The following is a 20,992-nucleotide window of genomic DNA, read 5'->3' on the forward strand; positions in this document are numbered from 1 at the left end:
CAAATGAACTGAAGGGAATAATTAGTAGCTCACGACACATCCCCAGCATTAATGCACTCCATGTTGTTGTTAGTTCAGCAATGTATTTTCCTTTTTTTGTCACACAGTTACACTTTTTTATGTCCAAGTGACATAAAAGGTTACGTTAATGAAAACTAGTTACTCTCTGCTGGATTTCATGCTTTCAGTCTTACCCTTTGAGAGGCTAGCTTGGTCTTTAGATCATCAACACTAACAGGCTGGGTCTTCTTCTGCTTTCCTTCACCATCATTAACATGTGAGTCTTCCTCACAGACGGTGGTTTGTAAAGTTGAGAAGCTTCCAACCTGGGATCCGGGCTCCATCCATTCTTTGTATGACTGAAATTCTGGTTGTAATTCTTTCATTTCTTGCCACTTAGGATGTTCTTCACCAGACTTATCCCCAATTTGAATTACTAACGGTGACATCGCTATTGGGCTTTTGATAAGTAACGATGAAGATGGACCAGAGTCTAATTCCTCCTCTGATTCTGCAGTTTCAGGGCTCAAAGGTCGCGAAATATCATTAATCCAACAATCAACAGGCAAGGCCACAAACTCAGAGTCTGATGCAAAAGAAACCGGAGAAGATGATCTATCTACTGGAGTAGCATTCATAAAATAAGATGACAATATTCTCATAAATTCAGGTACCGGTGAGTCAGGTAACAGTTGTTCAAACTCACCGAGAGACGACACAGATTCAGGTGAGGATGGTCTGTCACTACCAGCAACTTTTGATGATTTGACAATCAACTCGTACTCTGAGTCTGAACTCTGTGATTCAGTTGACGATGACTCACAAATAGTGCTGTAAGCCTCCAACGACTCTGTAAACTGAGGGATGGGAGAGTCTGGAGACAGCGGCCTGTTCTCATTGAACTCTGGCATTGATTCTGGAGATGATGCTCTTTTGTCAGCCATGTGTACGGCAGATTCAAATGACACAGGTATGTATTCAGAGGACTCGGAGGATAGTGGCCTGTCTGTCTCGTTTTGATCATCAAACAGTGGAACTTCCACAGATGATGGTCTGCATTCTACAAAGTCAAAGTCTAAATTCAGTGGCATATGATCTGAACCCAATGCTAAAGGTGACGATGATGATCTGGGAAACATTACACATTCTGACAATGCCACTGTAAATTCTGGTACTGGAGAATCTGGTGAAAGTGGTCTGAACTGACTGACTGATGTCACAGGTCCTGGTGATGGTGCTCTTGCATCTAACACCATGACTGCATTGGGGGACATGGAGGATTCTGGTGAACCTTCATCCTGTGTTTCTGCCTCAGGCAATTCAAATATAGACTTTCCCTGTCTGTATGGAAGTGCTCGTGAAGAGAAAATGTGTTCAGTCATAGGTGGAAGTGACTCTGCCTCCTCTGAATTTTTATCCTTTTCTGTCCGATTTTCGTCATCTGTTTCACTTCTCTCGTAGTCCATTGTGCTGTCAACAAACTGTGTAAACCTTTTTTTACTATGCAAAGTTTCTCTGGCACACTGAAGATGACTTGCTTGAGAACTTGGACTCCATCGCTCAGCATCATCAGCGAGATTATACTCAGTTACCATAATTAGTGATTCTTTAGGGTCAGGTGGGTCTTTTGATTCATTTAAAGATGATCTGGATGCAAGTATTTCCTCCATATCTAATACTAAAGATTCAGGTGATGTTGTTCTTTCTCCCGTACAGAATGGAGCTGAAGCCTGGGATAAACTGTCAGAATCTGAAAAGTCTAATGGTGACATGTTTCTCACACATGTGAAAGTTTCCACAAAACTCTTTGTGAAATCGGGCACTGGTGATTCAGACCCCAGGAGTTCGTCATATGATCTTTCGGACTGCGCTGACAATGCTCTCTTGGTAGTGACTCTTGCGTTAAATGGAGAATATGTCAGATCACAGTCCAGATCTGAAAACAATGATGATAATGATTCAGAGGATGAGCTGCCATAAAGTGTTCCTGCTGCTGGAGCCTCAAAAACATTTTGTGCAAACCAAGGGAGAGGTGAGTCTGGAGAAAGCTTCTTGTGTTCATCAAATGACTGAGTAGATTCTGGAGATGCTGATCTAATGTTTCCAAGTAGCACTAATGTCCCAGGAGACATGGGCCTGTATTCTGGTATAGATTCAACAGAGAGCGGCCTTTCTTCTGTTTCTGATTCTACTGATTCAGGAGAATCTGGTCTGTTCTCAACACAGAAAATTGTGGACATCAAAAAGTCCCTCACAGCGTACTCGACATCTGATTCAATGGATTCAGGAGAGGATGAGCGATACCCAACATTTACAATGACGTGTTCTGGCATTCCTGGTGTGTAATCGGGTATTGGCGAGTCTGGTGACTGCACTTGGTACTCATCTCCAGATGCTACCGAGCCAGGTGAAGAGCATCTCATGTCATGAACTAGTGAGCTTAAACTTATAAAAATATATTCATCGTCCGAACATGTTGACTCATGAGATGCCGATCTTTGTACAAAGACATTTTTGGGTACTCTAAACAGTGTTTTCACAAAGTCAGGTACAGGTGAATCAGGTGAAAGTTTATCTGATGATAGAGATTCAGGAGAAAGTGGTTTACCAAGTGTTGGGAGGTCTATTTTTAGGTCTGAAAGCACTGACTCAGGGGACATGGACCTTAAAGCACTGTGAGACTCACGAGGTAACTGAATGGGTGAGACAGGTGAAAGGGGTTTACAATGATCTTCTGACTGAGTTGAATCAGGAGATTCTGCCTTGTCCTCAAACATCTGTAAAATCAGAGGAGCATATTCTGTTTCTGAAGCCACTGATTCAAGTGACGATGACCCGTGAGCTTTGAACTCAACATTAGTTTCTGGCAAACCCCGTCTGAAGTCAGGTACAGGGGAATCAGGAGAAAGACTTGTGTATTTGCTCACAGATGGTAAGGATTCTGGAGATGAATGCTGGCCTTCTGGGACCGTAAGAGAATATAACTCTGTTTCAAAATCAGATAACACAGATTGAGGTGAACAAGACCTGAAGTCTGTATATGATATTGATGATTCTAGATCTGGTCTAAATTCAGGAATTGGTGAGTCTAGTAAAAGTTTAAACTCTGATGCAGCTGATTCAGAAGATTCGGCTCTGTCCTTAAAAAGCCCTGTGGCACACAAATCTCTCTCTGAATCTTCATCTGAATATACTGATATGGGTGATAAGGGCCAGTGTTTGACTTCTAACATAGTGGTGTACTGGGGTAGTGGAGAGTCAGGAGACAAACATCTGAGGTCAGACACATCTGACTCTGGTCTGTCCTTAACATCAGACATCTGTGAAATCAAAGGAGCATATTCTATTTCTGAAGTTACCGATTCAGGTGATGACAACCTGTGACCACTGGCATCAACACAAGAAAGAGTGGAATTTGGTAAATGACCTGATTTGTTTAGAGAGCCACTTGATTCAGGAGAAGATGATGTGACATTTGCCATTAGTGATACAGGTGAGGAAATTCTATACTCTGATATAGAGTCAAAGGTCAAAGGTTTCTCTTCAGTTTCTGATTCTAATGATTCTACAACAACTGGCCTATCTTCAGTATCAAGTAAGTGGTTAGCTAAAGATGAATACTTAACATCAGACATAACTGTTGATCTAAACTCAACAAACGATGGGTAACGTTCAGCTACTCCTGACATCACCTGAGGTTCAGATGAATCTGGTGATTGAGTTTGACTTTCGTCTCTAGATACGCCTGAATCAGGCGATGGAAGTCGGCGTTCATCTGTCATTGATAAAAATCGACCCTCTTCAAATTCTAAATCAGAAAAACAAACAGATTCAGTTGAACTGGACCTGCATTCAGCATTCGAAACACTTGGGGGCTGAAATATAAAATGTTTGAATTCAGGTATAGGTGAATCAGGGGAAAGTGTCCTAAATTCATTTTCAGAATCTGGTGTAAGTGATCCCCCCTTCACCTCAAAAAATTGCATGTCCAAAACTTCTAAGTCATTGTCCAGCATGAAAAATGTAGGTGATGATGACCTACTTCCAAAAACTAACACACCTTCTTCTATATCTGGGTTAAATGGTGGTGGTAGAGGAGAGTCTGGAGATAGAGGCCTAAACTCATTAATGGATGCCCTTGAGTCAGGAGACCATCTTCTTATTTCGGTCACTAAGTCTTCAGGTGACATGGGCCTATATTCCATGACTGACTCTGGTGAAAGTGGCTGCAATTCAGTTTCTGAATTGAAAGACCCTGGACTGCCAAGGATGCAGGACTCAGCAGGACTAAATTCTGATGAAACTGAAGGTTCAAAAAATAAAGCAGAAAATTCCTTCTCTTCCACATCTGAATCGAGTTGAATACATTCTACATTGGTCCCAGTATCATCAACTATTTCAGCTCTGTTTACAAAACTTTCTCCTACATAATGAGGATCATACAGCTGACATATCATCTGGTGTGCCCTAAATGTTTCATCAGCTGCGGACATCTTGTCTTCAAGATTGGAAGCTGATTGAGGTGAGTCTGTTCTCTCATTTGTAAAGACCACTGAAGTTGAGAAGCCATAATCAGTATGTGAAAGCAATGACTCTGGTTTGGAGGACCTATATCCAAAGGCAGCTGTGTGCAATTCAGGTACAACAGGTCTGAGGTCTTGTAAGGGGGAATCAGGTAAAAATGGAACGCTTCCATCTGCAGATATTACAGAAACATGTGATAAAGGCCTCCTTTTGTTGTGGTCTAATCCATCAGTTGACACAGCTGATTCTGGTAAAGATGAGTGACACTCTGAAATGTTAGAAAAGTAAGGGAAAATCGGAGGAACTGGGGAATCCGAGCACATGCCTTTCAAAGAATCTGGAGAATCTGGAATTTCCTCCAGCAACAAAGACCTGTTTTCTGACTTAGAATCAGGTGACAATGGTCTGTCCTCTGAATCCTCCAGAACATACTCAGTTTTTGTTCCAGCATACTCAAAAAACCCAGTTTTACTTGTCTCTCCGACATAGTGATGATCATGTATTTGAGAACTTAGCTTCCAAAATTCAGCACCATAAACAAGTTTATCGATGGGCACTTTAACCTTCTTTAAGGACTTACCACTACCAGCAGTCTCTGTAAACTCTGTGATTCCTGATTCAGGAGATTTGGGTGTCTGTTCAGTACAAGTTATGTCTACACTTGATTGTTGAAGTAGTGACTTAGAAAGTAGTAATTTATGATCACTAATTGAAATTGATTCAGTAAGGCCTGTTTCAAATGTCGGCATTGGAAAGTAACCACTGTCTTCTCCAGAAATTTCAGAATAAAGAGATGAAGGTCGAACTGCAGAGCAAAATGATAGAGCTGAGTACTCATTCCTTGACGAAAGCAAAACGGGTGATAAGGGTTTTCCAGGAGTAGCTGTAATGGCACATAGCGGCATGTCTTCATCAACAGAATCTGGAGATGAAGCTCTGTTTTCAGAGAATAATGGTTCCAGAGAATCAGACCCATACTCTAGATCAGAGCAGAGTGAATCAGGTGATGAGGACCTTTCCATTGTAGCTGTAACATAACCTTCTGGCAAAGCTACTTTAAACTCTGGGATGGGTGACTCAGGTGAATGCGGCCTGTCATCATCAACAGAATCTGGAGATGAAGCTCTGTTTTCAGAGAATAATGATTCCAGGGACACAGACCCGTATTCTAGATCAGAGCAGAGAGAATCAGGTGATGAGGACCTTTCCATTGTAGCCGTAACATAACCTTCTGACAAAGCTACTTTAAACTCTGGGATGGGTGACTCAGATGTAAGAGCCATGTCTTCATCAACAGAATTTGGAGATGAAGCTCTGTTTTCAGAGAATAATGATTCCAGGGACACAGACCCGTATTCTAGATCAGAGCAGAGTGAATCAGGTGATGAGGATCTTTCCATTGTAGCTGTAACATAACCTTCTGACAAAGCTAGTTTAAACTCTGGGATGGGTGACTCAGATGTAAGAGCCATGTCTTCATCAACAGAATCTGGAGATGAAGCTCTGTTTTCAGAGAATAATGATTCCAGGGACACAGACCCGTATTCTAGATCAGAGCAGAGTGAATCAGGTGATGAGGACCTTTCCATTGTAGCTGTAACATAACCTTCTGGCAAAGCTACTTTAAACTCTGGGATGGGTGATTCAGGTGAATGCGGCCTGTCACCATCAACAGAATCTGGAGATGAAGCTCTGTTTTCAGAGAATAATGATTCCAGGGACACAGACCCGTATTCTAGATCAGAGCAGAGTGAATCAGGTGATGAGGACCTTTCCATTGTAGCCGTAACATAACCTTCTGACAAAGCTAGTTTAAACTCTGGGATGGGTGACTCAGATGTAAGAGCCATGTCACCATCAACAGAATCTGGAGATGAAGCTCTGTTTTCAGAGAAAAATTGTTTCAGAGACACAGACCCGTATTCTAGATCAGAGCAGAGTGAATCAGGTGATGAGGACCTTTCCATTGTAGCTGTAACATAACCTTCTGGCAAAGCTACTTTAAACTCTGGGATGGGTGATTCAGGTGAATGCGGCCTGTCACCATCAACAGAATCTGGAGATGAAGCTCTGTTTTCAGAGAATAATGATTCCAGGGACACAGACCCGTATTCTAGATCAGAGCAGAGAGAATCAGGTGATGAGGACCTTTCCATTGTAGCTGTAACATAACCTTCTGACAAAGCTACTTTAAACTCTGGGATGGGTGATTCAGGTGAATGCGGCCTGTCACCATCAACAGAATCTGGAGATGAAGCTCTGTTTTCAGAGAATAATGATTCCAGGGACACAGACCCGTATTCTAGATCAGAGCAGAGTGAATCAGGTGATGAGGACCTTTCCATTGTAGCCGTAACATAACCTTCTGACAAAGCTACTTTAAACTCTGGGATGGGTGACTCAGATGTAAGAGCCATGTCTTCATCAACAGAATCTGGAGATGAAGCTCTGTTTTCAGAGAATAATGATTCCAGGGACACAGACCCGTATTCTAGATCAGAGCAGAGAGAATCAGGTGATGAGGACCTTTCCATTGTAGCCGTAACATAACCTTCTGACAAAGCTACTTTAAACTCTGGGATGGGTGACTCAGATGTAAGAGCCATGTCTTCATCAACAGAATTTGGAGATGAAGCTCTGTTTTCAGAGAATAATGATTCCAGGGACACAGACCCGTATTCTAGATCAGAGCAGAGAGAATCAGGTGATGAGGACCTTTCCATTGTAGCCGTAACATAACCTTCTGACAAAGCTACTTTAAACTCTGGGATGGGTGACTCAGATGTAAGAGCCATGTCTTCATCAACAGAATCTGGAGATGAAGCTCTGTTTTCAGAGAATAATGATTCCAGGGACACAGACCCGTATTCTAGATCAGAGCAGAGTGAATCAGGTGATGAGGACCTTTCCATTGTAGCTGTAACATAACCTTCTGGCAAAGCTACTTTAAACTCTGGGATGGGTGATTCAGGTGAATGCGGCCTGTCACCATCAACAGAATCTGGAGATGAAGCTCTGTTTTCAGAGAATAATGATTCCAGGGACACAGACCCGTATTCTAGATCAGAGCAGAGTGAATCAGGTGATGAGGACCTTTCCATTGTAGCCGTAACATAACCTTCTGACAAAGCTACTTTAAACTCTGGGATGGGTGACTCAGATGTAAGAGCCATGTCATCATCAACAGAATTTGGAGATGAAGCTCTGTTTTCAGAGAATAATGATTCCAGGGACACAGACCCGTATTCTAGATCAGAGCAGAGTGAATCAGGTGATGAGGACCTTTCCATTGTAGCCGTAACATAACCTTCTGACAATGCTAGTTTAAACTCTGGGATGGGTGACTCAGATGTAAGAGCCATGTCTTCATCAACAGAATCTGGAGATGAAGCTCTGTTTTCAGAGAATAATGATTCCAGGGACACAGACCCGTATTCTAGATCAGAGCAGAGTGAATCAGGTGATGAGGACCTTTCCATTGTAGCTGTAACATAACCTTCTGACAAAGCTACTTTAAACTCTGGGATAGGTGACTCAGATGTAAGAGCCATGTCTTCATCAACAGAATTTGGAGATGAAGCTCTGTTTTCAGAGAATAATGATTCCAGGGACACAGACCCATACTCTAGATCAGAGCAGAGTGAATCAGGTGATGAGGACCTTTCCATTGTAGCCGTAACATAACCTTCTGACAAAGCTACTTTAAACTCTGGGATAGGTGACTCAGATGTAAGAGCCATGTCTTCATCAACAGAATTTGGAGATGAAGCTCTGTTTTCAGAGAATAATGATTCCAGGGACACAGACCCGTATTCTAGATCAGAGCAGAGAGAATCAGGTGATGAGGATCTTTCCATTGTAGCCGTAACATAACCTTCTGGCAAAGCTAGTTTAAACTCTGGGATGGGTGACTCAGATGTAAGAGCCATGTCTTCATCAACAGAATCTGGAGATGAAGCTCTGTTTTCAGAGAATAATGGTTCCAGAGAATCAGACCCATACTCTAGATCAGAGCAGAGTGAATCAGGTGATGAGGACCTTTCCATTGTAGCCGTAACATAACCTTCTGGCAAAGCTAGTTTAAACTCTGGGATGGGTGACTCAGATGTAAGAGCCATGTCATCATCAACAGAATTTGGAGATGAAGCTCTGTTTTCAGAGAATAATGATTCCAGGGACACAGACCCGTATTCTAGATCAGAGCAGAGTGAATCAGGTGATGAGGACCTTTCCATTGTAGCCGTAACATAACCTTCTGACAAAGCTACTTTAAACTCTGGGATGGGTGACTCAGGTGAATGTGGCTTGTAGTCATCAACAGAATCTGGAGATGAAGCTCTGTTTTCAGAGAATAATGATTCCAGAAACACAGACCCGTATTCTAGATCAGAGCAGAGTGAATCAGGTGATGAGGACCTTTCCATTGTAGCTGTAACAGAACTAGCCTGAAAGATCCTCAGTGAGTGGGAGGAATCCGATCTAAACATGTTGCAAAAATCTGATGGTAAATCAGCAGCTTTATCTTCAACAGGGTCTTCTGAATCAGCTAGAGAAGATTGCGGCCTGGTTCTATAAGAGTGGCAGTTTGCCACCCCTACATACTGTGGGTCACAGATTTGAGACATGAGCTTGCAGTGGTCTGCATCAAAAGCTAAACCACAGACTGGTATAGAATGTTGTGTTAAAGATGAAGATTTGTCCTGACGTGGTGAAAATACCAAAAACTCGTTCTCTACATCAGCACTTTCATAAGCTGCTGTTTCAGGCATTTCAACATTTCCCTCTTCTACACTAACTGCTGTTTGAATTACCAACAGCTGCTCATTATCACTTACAGAGCCAAGAGAATCAGGAGATACTGTTCTTTTCTCAAAAAGCAATGGCATAGCCTCATACTCGGTATCTGACAGCATAGATTCTGATGATGATGATGAGTGGTAATGAATGGTAACAGGATGATTCACACATGATACATATTGTGGTATGGGAGAGTCTATGGACAAGTCTTCATTTAATGTCACAGACTCAGGGGAGTACGATCTAATATCTAACATTGCTGAGTCTGGAGACATTGGCCTGTATTCGGTTAGTGACTCTGGAGAAAGCGGTCTTTCCTCAGTACCAGAAAGTGAAATGATAACCCAGTTGCCAACATATTCAGATACTAACTCCATTGGTGTTGCTGGTTTGTTCTCATTTTCAGGTACATTCTGTCCGAGTGACAGCATGTTTTCAAAATTATCCTCATCATCAAGATGACCAGTCTGATTTGTATTTTGGGTTTCATTCATGCTACTCGTGAATTTCACATCAAGACTGCCTGTATAAGGAGTGTGGTGCACATCACTCTGAACCACAAACTCTGAAATGTCTTTATCAGCCTTTGTTTGCCTGTCACCTGCATGAACCTCATTGTTCCTGACTTCTTGCTTTGTGTAATCAGGGGAGTAAGCTGTAGGTAATAAAGACACATCCTCACTATCTGAATCCACAGTCTCAACATTGCCTCCATACAGGACCTTATAAAGTCGGCATGAAACTTCATCCATGTGTTTTGGGGCCATTTGTTTTGCTTGTGTGCTTTCTGTCATCAAATTGAGGGGATAAGAAGGGAGTACAGTAGTAGGTTGAGTGGGAAGCATTTTTTCACCAGCATGTTGTTGTGTAAGGCGTAGTTCTTCATCAGTTTCTGTAAGTTCCATCAACAGTTTCTGAAAGTCTTGCTCCACTTGCTCACACTCGATCAAACTGTCTCCAAAATCAGTCATTGACAACGGTCGACTTTTGCATACACCTGTCTGAGAACTGTCGGATGTCTCTGCCCAAGGCAATGGTGACAAATGATGAGCTTTGTCTCCAGAGTGGGGTCTTTGCAGACACTCTAAGCTCCAATCCTCTCCTCCCTCTGCCCCCTCATCTTCAGCAGCCCCTTCATGGTCACATCGTTCAAAAGTGGGGAAGGTGGACGTTGGGGTAACTTGGGCACATAACTTGGGTGCCCCTTTGTACATGGGGTGTAGCACATGGGATCGGAGATTATAGGGAGAGGTGCAGTACAATGTGAAGAAAGGACTTACTTGTTTAAAACTGCCAGTTTGTACCAAGTCTGTCATTTCCTCATATGTTCTTTGTGATAAGCTGCAAAGAAAAGAAAATGTAGAAATGCAGTGCTGAGACAAATGACCAAAATAACCCAGTATCGGCCTAATCGCTCATATTACTGTAAAAGAATATATTTCACAAGTTGAAGGAAATTAAACCGACAATATTTAATGCATAGTAGTAAAAACCGTATTAAGTTTGCAAATCTGTGTCAAAACGATCACTAAAAAGAAGTAATAAAGGAAGCATCTTAGCAAACTGCTTTTAACCTTAGCAATGTGTTCCTTGTTTCTCTCTGTTGATGTGCAGAACAGTTGCAGAACATGTGCACGGCTGTCAATAAACAACTAGATAATGTGGATGGGGTGACATTAAACGAAGCATTCAGAGTAACTCACTGTGTTGTTTCCATCTCTTTTTGTGGCTTGTCTTTGTGAACAGTTCTAAGAAGGCCTGCTGCTGTGGAGTCTGTCACCGGTCGTCCTGTTGTCTCGTGAAGTGATGACAAACTGGATGAAAGGTCTTCTGCTGAAACTATGGGAACCTGTTGTCCTGAGCGTGGACTCTTTTTTGCAGCCTCTGTACGCTTGCTGATCCTGGGGCTGTCAATGTCTTCATGAAGAGCAGCGAAACCTGATCGGGCACACAGGACAGGAAGGGAAATTTTAACCTCTCAACAGCCAACAGCTCACGGTCATATCACATTGAACAGAAGTTAAATGTATTTTAGCCAGTTTACTAGATTCTAGTAAACGTCTAGTAACTAGAAGACATCACCTAATCTCGTGCATGAATCTTACAGTTTTCCTGTTTTAGTATTGTATACTCAAAGTATTTGGTTAGCTTGTGCACCTTCACTATGGTCCTGTGCTATGGTCCACTCGATTTCTGCATACGTATGTGAGGTTTCTTCTTCAGACGTCCTGCTTTCAATAAGGTGAACAATATCCATTCGATTGATCTTTGTCAGTCTTTTGATAAGTGTTGCTTCTGTTGAAACAGAATAAAAGTTTCACTTCAAAGCTGACAACAAGATTTCTTTACTTATTAAGTAAAAAGCAATAATTCTGAGAAATGTGTACCAACTACAGGAACTAAACACTGGCCTGTGGCAAGATTTCCCTCCCTCTCTGTCCAGACTTTCAGAAGAGCATGGCTTTGGTCTTGAAGTGAGTTGGGGTTTCCAGTTCTTATCTCATTGATCCTCTCCTCACTGAAGTCAAGCTCCTGTGCTAACTCTGTTGGCGAGAAGATGATACAGTAACAATCGTGAATATTTGAAGATACATTTGAATGTCTGGTGTATCTTGAGGGCCTGCCAACTATGCATTGAGCTTGAGCGCTTCATCGCCGTGATGAGGTGTCACTCACCCGTCCAGCTGAAGCCAAGGTGGTCAGCTATAATGGCCAACCGTTGCTCTTTTCTCTCTGCTTCATCCTGTGGATCTACTGCAAATACCACCAGACAGCCATGAGCGGTCAGAACCGCAATGTGTTCCAAATGATATGTTCACAAATATTAAAAAATAAAACACCTTCACTGGCTTTCTTTTTTGTGTTCTACTAACGATGTCTTTACATAGGATTAATTAAGGATCCAGACCTATACCCTAGAGCATGATGTGTCATTTCAATCAATTGTTGCCATTACACTTAATTGTTCTGGATATTATTAGTCACATTTTAATCTTTAAAGTTATTTTCACAATAAAGCCTTTAAGTCAATCTTGAGATTTTCAGCACACATACAAGGAAAGTGAGACATCATTACAAACAAAAACACAGCTCAAGCAACATGTTTTCCTTTTTACTTCAAGAAGACATAATCACAAGAGACAGAGAGGCAGCACCTTTAGCTATCGTACTAATGAGGCACAAGAGATAGAGAATAGCCCCTTAAACTGGGGGGATACCTTGACTTTGGACTTTATCGTCTGGGATTCGCTGCATCTGTGTCTCAACAGGTTCGTCCCACAGTGGTCTAATGGGAAAGATGTCTCCTGAGGGAGGGAAATGTTCTCTTTCTATGACTAAAGGATCAATGAGACTGCTCTCGTCATCTGAGATGGTGGCCGCAACCTCTTGCTCTCTGTCTGCCTCTGCCAACCTAGCCACCAGTTTTGCTGCTTCATCACTTATCTCTTCAAAGAACTCAACGGGCTCTTTATAGGGCTCCCTTTTTTCTTTAGTGGGTGTTGTTGAATGTGACGACTGACCGCTTTTGCCTCGGACTGGCAATCTGGACTGAAAACCCTTAGATTTTGCCGCCTCAGCACTCAAAGGACGACCCTGTTCTTTTTTAGATGACCTGGGAGACTCCCCCTCACAGAAACTCTTGGCTTTGGAAGATGGAGTCTTGGTTTTGACATCCACAGAGGGACCTGCATCTGTCTCAGATTTTCTCCTTGTATCCTTTTTCACAGGGACCTTAAGTTTTTTGTCTTGGTTATTTTCAGCACGTTTGACAGTAGAGTCAGGCTTCATCGTGCTAGCTTTAACTGGAATTCTAGATTTAGATTCAGAAGTAGAGATGGCCTCTTTTTTAGGAGTGCTGGAAGGGGAAACTGCATGAGATGGAGAATGAATTGTTGATTTACCGCGGCCTTGAGAAGAAGTAGGCTTAGCTGGTGCTTTGACTGGAGTCTTTTTAACACTACTGGAAGCGCTTTGTTTGGATTTTCCTGTTGTTTTGGGGGCTTCTATTACTGACTGTGGTTCCTCTGGAGAAGAGTCAGAAGACTCTTCCCCTTGCTCAGAGTAAACTGATCTAGTGATAGTAGTATCTGCTGTCTGTACATTTGTTATCATTTGACCAAGGGAACTTGTGTCTAAATCTAAGGATCTTTCAGTTATCTCTGCTTTCATCTCTAGAAGTTCTGGGGATGTCCGATCTTTCTTTGTAGGTTTAGCTGAAGCTGAAATGCCCATTTTGGGGATTTTAGATTTGGAGGCATCAGCTTTGCAGCTTGGCTGTTCATCTTCAGGCGAGGACCGAAGCTGTGAATCAGCTGTTTCTTCGGATTGCTCACTGTTATCAGTCTTAACCTCTAGTGTTAAATTGAGACCAACTTCCGGTTCTGTAGCAGATCTTTGACTCTCTTGTCTGGGCTCTTCTAAGATGGGCTCCTCTAAAGGCTGTTCTCCTATCTGGAAAAAGGCAAAGCCAACAGCCTCTTCCTCGTAGCTTCTCTTTGTCATGTCAATAGCACCACTGCGGGTCATCTCAAAGAGCTTCCCTTCTTGGAAAAGAAAAGGATTGGGCTCACTGGTGGGAGTGCTCTCTTCTGTTGGTGTCCTACCAGGTGTGGTGTCTGGAGACTGACGGTCAACAACCAGATTCAGTATCTTCTGTTCCTCCTCTTTTACGCGAGCTTCAAAAGTGGCATCATCCTCCCGCATTGCAGACCAAGACTCGGTATCTACCCTTGCAGTGACACCTTTGGACTCGGTCCTGGGAGGTTCCAGTGTCTCGTCATCCTCCTCTGTGTCATCGTAGATACAGACCTCTGGTTTAAACGTTTCCTGTGTCTTACTTGTAATAACAGTTTCACAGAGTCCGGCCTGATCTCCTTTAACTTCATCTGTGACATTACTACATCTTTTCAGCACACCTGTCTGTGGCTCACTAATCTCTAACTCTTCACCATGCGTATCATCTCCTCTACTTTCCCTTGATTTCCTTAAGCTTTCTTCCTTTTGCTCATCAGTCCTATTTTTAGTATTTGATGTTGATGCCTTTGTGTTGCTATTGGCTTTATTGGCTTTTCCAGATAATGGGCAACTTTCTTCTTTTTTCATTTGGGATTTTGAATGATGCTGGTCTGAGACAGAGTGAGGTCCCTCTGAGGTGACACTGGTTGATGATGTGCTCTTGGCCTCTTTGCTGTGGCATCCATCATTCAAACCTGCTGAAAAAGGAGAGGGAGGTTGTACTTTAATAAGGGGATCAACAAAAAGAGCTAATTTTGAATCCTCTGTGGGTGTACTGAACCCACATTCACTTTGCGATAGCTTCTCACTTTCACAGCTGTCATCCCCTATTTTGGCATCTGCTGGAGAAAACAAATCTTTTCTAGACTTCGTTTTGCTCTTCACGTCTTGTTCCATTTCATTAAATGTTTTTATTTTGGCTGCCATCTTAAACATCTCTTCCTCAGGAGTGATCTTTCTCCTAGCTTCGTGGCTGTCTGATGCATTATCTTCTTCTGGGTCTTCAGGGATGACAGCCGGTTTTGATAGAGCAAAGAGGAATGAATGATCAGGGGGTTTGGGGTTTACCTCATAACTTACCTCTTCAGAACTAGGGGTGTCAGGGGAGAGGGGGCTCTTACCAGAACTTGTCATCTGAGACGTCTGCTCACAACTGTCATCATCAGCACTAGCCTCATGGTCTCGAAGAAGCCTACTGGGCACAGTTTCCTTGGGGAATTCTGCATCTTTGGGAGGCTCTGGATGGCTATAGGATTTGCTAGGTGGACCTAGTGGGAAGAATGGGCAGCTTTTTAGCTCTACAGGACTGCTCTCTAAGGAGTCATGAGGAGGTGATTCCTTAGTTGGGCTGGGTTCAATAGAGTCTGGGGATTTGTGGGAGGAATTTTCTTCCATGAGAGGACTACCCTCTAACGAGTCTCTGTGGCTTATTGTTAAAGAGTCATCAGCTAACGGACTGAGAGCATCTGGGTCTTGTTTTAAAAGTAAGTCTAAGCTTTCGTGATGCTGAGACGGGGATCTAGGAGCTGACGACCCAACTAAAGACAATACTAGCTGATGATCGGGGCTTTCGTCATCGCTAAGAAAAGTTTCTATAGTCTCTGAAATTCTTTTTGTAAGCTTTTGTGGTTTTGACTCACTCCTCTTAACAGATATAGACTCACTTGTAGTGTGGTCATCTGTAGCCTTGCTGGAAGAGACAAGGAGGGTCAATTCTGTAGAGAGTTGGTCACCAGTGGTCCCTATACCAGAATCCCCACACTTCTCTGTGTCTTTACTCTCTTTCTTTACTGTTGTGGCAGCTGGTGCCAAAGTTGTAGAGGTTTGCTTTACAGTTTTGGGAGAAAGCCCTAGACTTTCAGGGCTTGTGCCCGGAGTGGCTAGACCCTCATGTTTGTAACTGTCCTCAGAGCTCAAATGAGAGGATCCATTTCCAGAACTTAGGGAGTCTGCCACACCCTCATGTTTAAAGCTGCCAGAGCTATCATCAAGGCCACCGTTTCCAAAGTCTACAGTGTCAGTTAGCTCTGAATCAGCAGAGGGTTTTGTGTCTTTGTCTTGCTGACTGATCAGTTTCTTTTGGGGTTTGGAATCCAATGACACTTCTCGCTCTTGAGGGACGTGTGAAGCTGCTGCTTTTGTCGTGGATTTTGTGTGGATAGTTTCAGATTTAGTGCTTTTTTCTGATTTGGATGAAGAGGATGTTTTGAGCTGAAATAACCCCGACTTTCTCTTTGAGGGGTCTTGACCCGTTTGGAATGCTTGCATCAGCTCTTTAACTGACATGGTCTCTTCAAGTTTTTCAGAATCAGCTTTAGGGGATTTATGCGGGGCCTGCTTTGACTTAGTGGTTTCTTTGGCTTTTGGGGAGGATTTGCTCATAACAGGCAAATGCGTAGGTTTGCTTCCAGTGACCTTTTTGCTCTTTTGCTCTGCCTCCACTTTCTGTTGTAAGGCTTTGACTTTGTCCTTGATTGATCCGATGGGAGTTTCTTCAATCACTGGGGATACAGGGGATGCTGGGGCCTTGGCTGTGGGCACGCTTAGACGACTCCCTGTTTCTGTCGATTCCTCTGTCTTCCCCTGGTCTTTTCCCTTCCGTCTCACTGGCTTTTTAACATCACCAGTGGTGGGTTTGTCATGTACTTTGGTTGGAGTGGTTGGTTTTGTACTTTTGCGTAGCACAACATCAGTGAATCTTTCCTGGAAACTTGTCTCTTTTTTGGCTTTAACTTTAGAGCTTATTGGTACATCCAGCAGGTATTCTTTAAGGTCACCACTGTCCTTGATGGCTTTAGGTCTGGGAGTCCCTCTGTTACCTCTACTTTCCCGTAAGACGAGCTCTTGATTTTCTAAAGCTGCCATCTTTTTGGCTTCTTCTATCTCACTGTCTGAGAGGAGAACCCATTCCTCAGCCATTCTAGCTGCTTTCGCTGCCTCCTCTGCCACCTCACCCTCATACGTTCCACCCCTCAGTATTTCACTGACTTTCTCTAGGTCCTCTTTGACTTTCTCTAAGTCTTTTTCCATTGTTTCTAACGCTTCTCCAGAAACTTCCTCGGTCCCTTTCTCTAGACCACACCCTCCTAAGGAAGGGGATTTCTCAGCGGAGTCTGCAGTCAAGATGACAGTCATTTTGATCAAATCTTGTTTCATCTCTGACACGTCGGATAGAAGATCTGGTTCTCGAATCAGCTCTGATTTCAGGACTGACGTCTCCGTCTCTTCATCTTCCATACGGAAGAAGAACAAGTAAGGAGTAAAGAAAATTAAAAATTTAAATGAAAGGAGACAGACATTGGAGAATGTGGTCAGGACAAGATTGGAGCACACCGCAGGGATCATAGGACAACAAACTCACAATGGTTTCTACTGTACACCAGGGAATCAAAGGAATTAGGCTTGTAGTTTCATATGTCTGTGCTGTGATAAAGCAAATGCTAAACACATACCAATGGGAAAGGATATGAGCAGGAAATAACTTGCTTTTCCACTTGCATCCACACTCACAAGACAAAAATACAGATCAAAACTGGAACTGATAAAAAAACTAGCATGTGACAGAGAAACCTACAAAACAATGAAAACCAAAACAAAACATATGAAACAGAAACAACATCAAAACATCTCAAGATTGCTCAGATGTATGGGAAATGTCACTAACTCTATGAAAGAAAGCCAGTGATAATGTAAATGGCGTATGAGGATTTGCCATGTTTAGCTCTATTGCAAAACTAATATATTTTATTTCAATTCAAGCAGGAATGAAGGAATTCTATTTCACTCCATTCTGCTTTTGACTAAATCAGCATTTGGAAGACAACCGTAATGAAAACTCACAAAAAAAGAAACAGAAGCAAAAAACGGTGACATACAGAGCAAACAAGATGAACTCTCACTAAGAAGACGGTACGTATAATCACACAGACACACAGCACACACATTCATTTGTAAGTATGGCAAGTTATTTCCATGCAAAGTAAAGGGAAATGATGATGGAGAGGTCATAGAGAAGAGTGATGAGAAAGTTGGTACTTAGTTGCTTGTCTTCTTTCAGTAATGTGGTGAGTTCTGGGCCCGTTCATTTAGCAATTCCAGTTTTTAAAATGTCAGTGACACTGATACTGTGTGAAAGTTGAAAATACAGACGGTCCATAGAGTTTTACTCAATAACACGTCCTTTAGAAACGTAACGCTAACAAATATGGGTTGATTTGTTAAATGTATCTAATTAACATGTTTTGTGACTTTTTCCTGAATGTTCACATTACCACGAGACAAGCCATGGTGGAGGGGAGAGGGGGAGGAGCCTGACTACACTAGTAGCCAACTTCAGGAACTTAGAGCATATGATACCAGCACAACATGGCACAAACTGCACCACAAAAACAATACTGGGAAGAAAAAGGAAGTTCAGAATTAGGAAGGTGGAGTCTGGATGTGCTTCACTCATGGCGAATCACATTTTGTCCTTTCTCCTTTTAAAGGTGATTTGTTCTGTTACTGTATAATGGCTACAGTCATTTAACTCACATCCCACAAGCAGCTGTGAATCATTTTACTGTTGAGAGTCTCTTTTTGATCTAACCAATGCAGAACGAAGTGTGGAAATGCAGAGTAAAAGCCCAAATTATGCACAACACAACAGTAGCTGCACTTCTCCACCCACCTGGCCAATCAGGGCCAAGTGCAACCACATCAGCAACCACGATTATGACAGTGTTAGCGCTACGCTGGCTTTCAGGCTAGCACATAGATAGAAATATATGTATATATAGGCCGTCACATAAACATCACCACAGTATGAATGAAGATCATATTTATGTACATACGTAAGTTGCATTGTTTAACTCTTTCTTCGTATCTCCAATCTCGCATTGTAAAAGAATGAAATTGGATTAAATTGAAACAATGAGGTGTAAATCATTACGAAACAAGAAAAGTAGAGAGAAACATAACTTTGAAAAGATGGACTTCAGGGTGAATGTGTATGAGTCTGGTTATTCCTCTGCATTCTCAGTACTAATGTTAGACTTATTCACACCATTTACACCAATATTATTTTGATTAATAAATATATGCATTTTTATCAAAGAGCAGCAACCACATTAGTACAAGTTGCAGAGCAAAGTATGTAAGTAAAAGTACGTCTTACATTTCTCGAGCAGTCTGTTGGTCTGAAAAAGATCACATGGAAATACAACAGTTAGGATGTTTTGACCGCTGCACGTGCTAATTATTTTAACTATCACTACACCTATTACTGAGGGAAAGAGCACAGATAAGCTAAGTCACTGCTGAATCACAGTCTAAACTACAGACAGAGGCAAAGACAGATTAGTGGAGCTAATGGGAAGACGAGGGAAATGAGAAGCGCTGGCTGCTTTTACCTCTTCCTCTTGTTCTTGGTCTGAATCAGACTCCTTTGGGGAACAAGAAGCAGCAAGAAGCAGAACGATGTACAAATAGAAACAAGAGCAGTATTAAGGTCAGACAAAGGGCAAACCAACGGTTACCATAGCAACAAAAACAAGAGGTCAGTGTGGATGTCAGTGAAAGTCAAAGTGGTCTTCAGAGACGGACTAGGTAAATATATTACACGTGTGCTACAGCTGTGCTCAGACGTTGGGCATGGATGTTATGGTCATGTTGGGCTTTTTCACTGGGGGAATAATTCTGCAACATAAATCTTTAATTACTTTATTTTGGATTCTTTCTAATCCACACAGGCTCACAGTTATAGATGCATATTTGGTACCTTTGACCAAAAGCATCTGCCATAATTCTGTCTCTCCTTGGCCAAATTGAGTTCATTTAGCGGCTGTCTGGGATCTGGGGTTTGAACCTCACCAGCTTCTGTCATTGTGGCCAGATAACTCTTTGCCTTGTTTGGCCAAAAAACATGTGCAGCTGCAAACTTCAGTCAAGATTACAGGTGTCAGTTTTGGAGCAGGGGGTTCGTTCTTGGTGAGCGCCCTCCGAGTCCACGGTGAGCCCTCCCGTCACTGTGGACAGGGACACTGGAACGCCTGAGCTTTGGTGCTAGATTGTCCCTGATCATTAGATTTCCTGTCATAGTGTCACACTTTGGGTCTTCTAGCAGATCTGGACAAAGTGGTGATAAATCGAAATAACTTGTGCTTACATACAGTTGTTTGAACTGATGATTACAGGAACTGTAGCTGTTAGAAATGGTGGCAGAGACCGCCAACGTGCTAATGCAAAACTCTCCCTGGACTTCCTCGTTGCTCTGAGGATCGGTCTGTCCAGTGAGAGCTGCCAGATAAACCCTTTTCATGCTGCAAAAAGAAACTACCAGTTGTGGAGAATTATAACTACCAGAGTTATTATTAGTCTTAGTTTGTCATTTAGCTTAGTGCGAGTTAGTTTGGAGGGCGGGTTTGTGCCTTTGTTTTGTTTGAAAATGTTTCTTTTTTGTTTATTTAGTTTCCGTGTTAGTCTTTATTACTTATTATTTTATTTATGACAAACACTAGAGGTAAGATTTTATTCAGTTAGTTTTAATTTTGTTAAAGGGTGAGGGGATATTATAACTAAAACCTTTCTTCACATGTAGTATCTGTTTTAGGCTTAGAGCCTACCATCACTCTGACTGCAGAGCCTTCAGCAGCACACTCATATATTTCAGTCTGTATGCACAGTTTAGTCTCTCTGTGGATTAAAGAAAAGCTAAAGTAACCTTCTTATTTAAAGCCATTAAACATGTATTTTGTGCCATGAATCCACCTTGGAACAAGAACATAAAATGACCGTGACATTCACGCCCATGATAAGTCCAGGCACACTGCTGACCACAGCTGTTTATGCAAAAACAAACATATTTCACAGGGCTTTAACATGACACCACACACTATCCACAGTGTTAAAGACAGTTACTATTAATCTTTGAGTGCTTAGAATTATATTTAGGACACCAAATATGAAAATAATTTGGATTTCATTTAAGTTGAGGGAGTTGATCAGTGGGACATTAGCACATAATATGCAACGTTCCCTCTAAGCTGCGCGTGTGCAGTTGTGCACTGCTGGCAGGTCTCTGCACACAGAAAACAATCGAACCTTAAGTTAAAATGAAAACTTTAACAATCCTGTTCTGCAGTGTTAGTCAGTGACTGGCTGCTCCCGTATGGGATCA

At 42.3% G+C, this 20,992-nt stretch overlaps 1 protein-coding gene across 5 annotated transcripts in view; it reads right to left on the reverse strand.

Annotated features, from left to right (window-relative positions):
* The window catches only part of ank2b (ankyrin 2b, neuronal), an 87,296-nt gene that overhangs the window by 6,841 nt on the left and 59,463 nt on the right, over nt 1–20,992 (reverse strand). For 3 of the 5 annotated variants that reach the window (XM_085450189.1, XM_085450188.1, XM_085450187.1), the window contains 8 exons: nt 19,227–19,259; nt 18,992–19,013; nt 12,540–17,066; nt 11,998–12,075; nt 11,733–11,864; nt 11,479–11,616; nt 11,025–11,259; nt 10,602–10,662 (listed from right to left, as the gene is read on the reverse strand). In XM_085450189.1, coding sequence (XP_085306315.1) covers nt 10,602–10,662; nt 11,025–11,259; nt 11,479–11,616; nt 11,733–11,864; nt 11,998–12,075; nt 12,540–17,066; nt 18,992–19,013; nt 19,227–19,259 — 5,226 coding nt within the window. The other 2 variants (XM_085450185.1, XM_085450186.1) reach the window with 1 other exon arrangement.

This window comes from Copadichromis virginalis, unplaced genomic scaffold, assembly GCF_057382275.1.
Source record: "Copadichromis virginalis isolate Kocher_CV1m ecotype Utaka unplaced genomic scaffold, C_Virginalis_male_GT1.1 unmapped_scaffold_1, whole genome shotgun sequence".
In the NCBI taxonomy this organism is placed as follows: Eukaryota; Metazoa; Chordata; class Actinopteri; order Cichliformes; family Cichlidae; genus Copadichromis; species Copadichromis virginalis.